The 7266-nt window shown below is 47.8% G+C and overlaps 1 protein-coding gene across 1 annotated transcript in view; it reads left to right on the top strand.

Moving 5' to 3' along the window:
- The window catches only part of FGD5 (FYVE, RhoGEF and PH domain containing 5), a 119125-nt gene that overhangs the window by 91986 nt on the left and 19873 nt on the right, over positions 1–7266 (top strand). The window contains exon 11 of the mRNA XM_007461575.1: positions 6338–6409. Coding sequence (XP_007461637.1) covers positions 6338–6409 — 72 coding nt within the window. The remainder of the gene's footprint in view (positions 1–6337; positions 6410–7266) is intronic.

The raw sequence follows: 7266 nt of genomic DNA, 5'->3' as shown, positions 1-7266 counted from the left end.
GGAAAGAGTTCAGTGATCGGTTAGTGGTGTCTTCCACAGGCAGAGGTGGGAGTGATGGTGGTATGTATGCCGAGCTGTTGCTCAGCTTTGCTGTGGCAGGTGTGCAGAGCATCCATATAATCAGTCATCAGCAGATAGGAATAGGGGAAAGGAGATAACGTCTCTTGGACCCCTGTTGCATGTCACGTCTTGTATTGGGGCCTGGAGATGCAGAGCTAAGACGTGAATCCCAGCCCTTGAGGAAATCACAGCTTAGTGGAGCTGTAAATACGTGGACATGAAGAACCATGATAAACATTGTGAGGGAGAGAGAGAAAGTGCTACAAGGTTCAGAGAAGGGATTCAGCTCTCCAGCAGGGAGATCACTGAGAAGCAATGATACAGGAGGAGCCCACACAGGGAGGACTGTGCGTGTGCCATGAAGGCAGAGGGAGCAAGGGTGGTCCAGGAAGAGGGCCTGGCCTGGGCACAGGCATGGAGATGGGAAAGTGCCGGACATGTCAGAGTTCGGAGGGTCACCCAGCGTGGCTGGAAGATGGGAACAGCGTAGGTGCAGTCGGAAAAGAGTCTGAGGGGAGAAGTCAAGGTGGCTGGTGGAGGCGTGTGCAAGTGTGGAGGCTGAAGACAGCTGGGTGCGAAATCCAGGGGGTCAGACGCGCTGTTGTCATCAGCGCCCCCCCTCCGGTGTCCGTGGGCTCCCTGCTCTTTGGCATTTTGGCATTTTGTACGTACAGTGAGATTTCCCTCACTGTAGCCAAAAAACAGAGGTGCTTTGGAGTCGGCGCCCTGTCGTGACGTAGCAGCAGATGGGCTGGGCTGCCTACACTTCCCTTTAGGAGGGATATGCCTCTGCTTCCAAAAGGGAAAATCTAGGTCAGGAAGGGCTGTGTCTTCCCTCCTGTGGTGAGCTCCTGCACATGGCCCCTGCCTGGAGAAGCAACTGGAGTAGCCCACGGCCAAACGCCCTCCTGGCTTTCTCCAAGGGCCAGGCTTGATGCTACGCCAAGATGCAGGCTGGCTGTTGTCTCTCCATCTGCCTGTGGACACTGCACCAGGCCTGCTCTGGACTAGTGGCCTCCACCTCACACCTGCTAGGCTCGGGCTAGGACTCTGCCTGAGCCATGGACAGGCAGGTCCAGATAACCCAACCCCGACGCAGAGCTCAGTGGCTGTGAGTGTTCCTGAAAGATGGACTGGGGCTCTGCCTCTCCCTCCCCGCTGGTGCCCCTCAAGCTCAGGCCTCATCACCTCCCAGCTCTGCCATTCCATTCTCCATCTGGCAGCCAGAGTGATCCTATTAAAATATGTTTGATGGTGCCAGAACCCCTTTTTGCAAAGTCTTCCATGAATCTAGATGGCCTTCAGTAGAATCTGGAAAGTACTTATTGGTTGTGAGGACCAGCGAAGGCTACTTGGAGGAGGGCAGCGTTCGTTTGGGGTTTATGCTCACATCAAACCATTACCACAGTTCCTCACACAGGTCATAGCTGGAGGTATGGTTTCCAGGAAAAGCCAGATCCCACCACCCCGCCAATCCAAAATGGGACCCACATACCATCCAACACACAGTGTGAAACACCACCATCCCCACCTCTCCCCAGCCCCTGGCTACCACCATTCTGCTTTCTGAATAGAGCTTTTTCGGGAACAGTTTTAAATGTATAGAAAACATTGAGAAGATTATACAGAAGGTTCGCACGCATGCCACAGTTTCCCGTTACGAACATCTTATATTAGCGTGGTACATTTGTTACAGTAAAGAACCGATATTGATGTAGTATTGTTAACTAAAGACCATAGTCCATTCAGATTTGCTTAATTTTTGCTTAATGTTTTCTCCAGGTTGTCATCCAGGATATCGCATGACTTTTATTTTTGTTTGTTTGTTTGTTTGTTTTGGTTTTTTTTCCACACACACACACACACACACACACACACACACACACTGTATTTTATTTTTACAAGAGATAAATAAACTGACACCAAGCATTGTAAATGGGTGGCCACAACAAAAGCAACAATGATTGCAATTACCGAACCTGAAACACACTCACACTATGTCATAATATTGACTTTCAGTCCAGTCATCCTCCACTGTAACAGCTCCTTTACTTTGCAGTGAAAATTGATTTGTATATTTGTATGTTTTTTGCCTCTGAATCCTTGTGGGATTTTTTTTTTTATTCAAACAGAAAGTCACAAAAATTATAATCATCCTCATCAGTTCACTCAGTCCCATGTAATTAATTTCCTTTTCATTCTTGATCTTTTGTTAGCACTTTGATGAATTCATCAGTTTTCCATTAGAGCTCTGAAAATGCTTATTCATTCAGTTCAGCAGTATATGGTCAGTTACCAGAAACCTGTACTTGTCAGAGTCTTTTCCATGAATTCCTTGAAGATGAAACCCTTTTATAGGAACATTTTTGCAAAAGCATCATAGTATACCCGGAACTGTCTGTAAATGGCAAAAGACTTAAAAATGACCACGGTTAAAGATTTGATGAAAGTTCATAATAATGCAGTTGACAAGGAAATTTAGTTGTTTCTGAGATATACATTTTAAAGTAATAACTAGAATTATGACTTATAACATTATACCAGAACATATAAGATTTTTAGATATTTATCGCATCACTTTTAGATGTCATGTTTCCTTAGGCTCCTTTGACTGTGACAGTTTCTCAGGCTTTCTTTGTTTTTGATAACTTTGACAGTTTTGAAGAATACCAATCAGTTATAGTGTAGGATGCCCTCTGTTGGGATTTGTCTGATGTTTTTCTCATGATTAGACTAGGTTTGTAGTTTAGGCAGAAGATCACAGAAAGTACTACTCTCATCATATCATGTGAAGGGTACATACTGGCAACCTGTTGTATGACTATTGATGTTGACCGTGATCACCTGGCCAAGGTTGTGTTTGTCGGATTTCTCCATGTAAAGTTCCACCCCCACCTGCCCTGTCCGGACTCTTTGGAGGAAAGTCACTATGCACAGCCCACATTTAAGGAATGAGGAATAATGCTCCCTCTCCTTGAGAGCAGGGTATCTACCTAAATTATTTGGAATTCTTCTGCAAGGGAGATTTGTCTCTTCTCTTTCATTTATTAATGTATTCACTAATTCTAAATAAATTATTTATAACAGTAAGAATTCACGTATATTTATTTTATGTTTGAGTTCTAATCCCATCTACTTTATTTTATTTCTCAACTTGTTCCATCTTTGGCCACTGCGAACCTGGCCAGTTGGTTCCTGTGCCTCTTTCACATACCCCCATTGATGTGGGTTTGGGTGGGGATTTTTATTTTGTTTATTTATTTTTTGAGCACTTCCTTACTTTCTGGCACTACAGGATGCTCCAGGTTCTTGTTGTATATTTCCTGCCCCAGTCCTAGAATCAGCTATTTCTCCAAGGAGGCTTGGTTCCTTTAATTGGTTAATGGTATTAGAAACCAAGATGTGGGCACCAGGTTTGCTCATCGCTATTGGGGTATCATTTCTTCTAGAGTCTCTTAGCTGTAGAGCAAAGTAATAAGTGTGTATATACCAACCTGTGTATATACTCATATCTATAGCTATTTCTATATATAATTAAGTTAGATATGAGTTCTTACTGATGTCTTCAACTCTAATTCTTACCAAACGGATCATTCCAGCCTCCTTCCCTGGCTTATCTGTAAATTTCCACTCCAACAGGGAGAAACCTGGCTCCTGCCATCCAACATCCATTTATTTAATTGATCAGTTTACCTTCCTTCTTGAAAAATATTTTTCCTGGGTGTAGAAATCTGGGTTGACCAGTATTTTCTTTCAGTACTTTAAAGATGCCATGCCACTGTCTTATGGCCCGCCTAGTTTCTGATAAGAAATCTGCTGCAATGTTTATATTTATCCTCTTTATGTAAAGTGTCCCTTTTTTACTAGCTGCCTTCAAGATCTCTTTACATTTGACTTTCAGAAGTTTGACTATGATATCTAAGTATGTGTGTTTTGGAGGGGTGTGGCATTTATCCTGTTGTGATTCTTAAACTTCCTGGACCTGTGGTTTGTTGTTGTTCATTAATTTTGGAAAATTCTCTTGGATGCCCTGTTCTTCCTCCCCACCCCCCACACTCTATTTTCTCTTTGTGTTTCAGTTTGGTGAATCTCAACTTACCTATCTCCAAGGAATTCTTCATTTCTGATACCACATTTCTTATTTTTCACATTTCCATCTGTTCATGCATGCTGTCTACCTTTTCCACTAGCTCCTTTAACACATGAATCATAGTTATTCTAATGTCCCTGTCTGATGGCTCCAACATCTGTGTCACCTCACATTCTGGTTTTCTTGAATGCTTTATCTCTTGAAAATGAGTTGGGGTTTGTTCCTGTTTTTTGTGTTTGCCATAATGTTTGATCAAATACCAGACATTATGTGTAGGAGAACTGTAGAGACTGGGGGAAATAGTGGCTACCTCCAGAAGTGGACATGCTGCTTTTTCACTCATGCCATTCATGTCGAGGGTGGGAGTTGCATCAATCCAGTCAGTAGTTGAGCTGGGTTTAGGTTTCGTTGTCACCATCCTCGCCTTCAGAGCCCCACAGACTTCACGCTCCTCCAGAAGGGGGCTGCCGTTACCTGATGCTGGTTGTTGGGCCTGAGGTGCTGGAGAGTTTTTCTCATGTTCCTGCTCCATCTTTGGAGATCTCTTGGTTCTTGCCCCTTCCCCTTCTCAGGGGTAGACCACTGTTTCCTGTTACGCCGTGCTAGGCTCATAGGCCACAGCTCTCCTGGACAAGCCTCGGTCTTAAGTAGGGCCTGTGAGCCAGGCTCTCTCAGCTTTCCTGCCCCTCCTCTGCATGGTGGCAAAACTCTGCTATGTGTCTGTGGTGGGTCTTTGACAGGTTTCTGCTTTGTGCTGGTGCACAGTCCTGGGCCTGAGAGGTTACCCACCTCTTCTTGGATCAGATATCTTTTCCTTCTGCCCTTTCCCGAGAAGCAGTGGGCGGCTCTTTGCCTGGGCTCTGGGAGTGGGAGGGTTGCCCCACCTCCCCCAGTGGCTGAAGGGTTTTGTACCAGAGAGGGGCCTGTGGAAGTGGGCAGGGTTTTACTCCAGCCCCCAGTGGTAGTCTGCTTGCCTTCACCACCAAGAGGGGGTTCTCTCTGGCCCCAGTCTTCCTTGTAAGTACCTGGCAGAAACTCCTGGGAAAGAGCTTGCAAGTGACTGCAGATGCCCCTTGTGTCTGGGGCTCCCTGTTACTCTGAGCTGTCCCAGCAGCCCACACCTGACCTTTAAGAATCTATCAACATTTTAGCTGCTTTCTTCTCACCTTTATTTATCCCAACCCCCTCCTCCCCATGTGTTGCCAAAGGCAGAATAGCTCGTTCCTCTTGTGTTTCCATGGTGGGGCTGTGGTCCGTCTTTGGGACTCAGTTCACCCAGTGGCCTTGGGACCCCACCTCTCCCATAGGCATAAGAAGAGTTATGCTCTTGCAGACGATATGGCTTTTTCTCCCTGTTAGGTTGGGGGCATGGTTTCCTTGCAGCGCCTACATGATAAGCGGAAGTGGAACGACTTATATACATTTCTAATGGGTAGGATTTTATGCCCTAAACTGGGGACAGTGTCAAGGCCTGAAATTCAAGACAGTTTCTCTACACACAATTTTCACCTTGTTCATTGACTTTAGAAACAACCCTGCAAAAGGTTAAGGGGCATGTGCCCCATGGGTTAGGTGCTTGTCATTTCTAATTTTACGGGATGCTGTGCATGGGCTTGGGGGCATGTCACCTTACGTATTGTGGATTTCCAGTGAGGGATGACAGGGAGCTCCCAGCACGCTTGTTTTTCTTGAGGGAGCACAGAGCGTTTCCTCCACAGGTGCTACGGTTTTTTGGTTATTCTCTCTCAGGCCCTGCCCGCCCCCCGCCCCCGCAAAGGGCGCAAGCCCACAGAGCCAGTCCGGCCTTGGACATCTGTCACCTCTGGGTTATTGAGGTCTGGATGCTCCAGGCGTTACGGGGGACACAGACTAGAGTAGGAGCAGAGGCCGGGAGACAAACAGGTATCAGACGGCACAGCGAGGCCACGTGACCATCTCCATGGCCTGCAGAAAGATGACAGTGTCAGACCCCAGGCCCAGAGAGACTAGCCTGCTTGTAGGCAGTCCACACAGGTGGCATCCTGCAGACCCAGGCTCAACTCCTGGTCCTGCCACCGACAGGAGGTCAGGTTGGGAGCGAGTCCCTTCTGGGCTGCATTTCCTCCTTTGAAGTGGAAACAATGCCACTCCTTACAGAGGAGATGAGGCGTCCTGACCATCTCCCCCTCGCCCTGCTCCCGCCCGCAGGAAAACCTACAGAAGCTGGTCCACATCGAGCACAGCGTTCGGGGCCAAGGGGATCTCCTCCAGCCAGGAAGGGTGAGTGCCACCACTGCTGCCAAGGGCAAGAGCAAGGGCAAGGGGCAGCCTGGCAGGCAGGCGAGGCCTTGATAAGCCCCATTGTTCAGCTGGGCTGGCCCCAGGCAGGCCTGGCTGCAGGTGCCTTTCACCCAGGAGGGTGGGGGGAGGGCAAGGGCTCTGCTGGGCTCCCCAGGCCCCCCAGCTGCCTCCCCTGGGCTTTTCCGCTTTCAGGGCCTCTAAAGAAACAGTGCCATTTGGGTTCCGTGTCCCTCTGAGAAAAAGAGACACCAGTATTCTTAGTTTAGTCCAGTTACTGGGAAATCAGGGAAACCATCTCTCAGGAACCCCAACAAAGCATTTTAAAAGTAACATTTTTGGGGATTCCCCTGGTGGCACAGTGGTTAAGAATCTGCCTGCCAATGCAGGGGACACAGGTTCAAACCCGGGTCTGGGAAGATGCCACGTGCCACGGAGCAACTAAGCCCGTGCGCCACAACTACTGAGCCTGCGCTCTAGAGCCCGCAAGCCACAACTACTGAGCCTGCGTGCTGCAACTACTGAAGCCCGTGCACCTAGAGCCCATGCTCTGCAACAACAGAAGCCACCGCAGTGAGAAACCCGTGCACCACAACAGAGTAGCCCCCGCTCACTGCCACTAGAGAAAGCCTGTGTACAGCAGAGAAGACCCAGTGCAGATAAAAATAAATAAATAAATTCAGAAATAACATTTTTTAAGAGACAGATTTATCCACTTTTAAGCTTCCAAATGGAAAACGTAAAACTCAGCTCAAGGGCTTCCCTGGTGGCGCAGCGGTTGAGAGTCCGCCTGCCGATGCAGGGGACACGGGTTCGTGCCCCGGTCCGGGAAGATCCCA

This window comes from Lipotes vexillifer, unplaced genomic scaffold, assembly GCF_000442215.2.
Source record: "Lipotes vexillifer unplaced genomic scaffold, Lipotes_vexillifer_v1.1 scaffold889, whole genome shotgun sequence".
In the NCBI taxonomy this organism is placed as follows: domain Eukaryota; kingdom Metazoa; phylum Chordata; class Mammalia; order Artiodactyla; family Lipotidae; genus Lipotes; species Lipotes vexillifer.
This window is presented reverse-complemented; position numbering and strand designations above follow the sequence as displayed.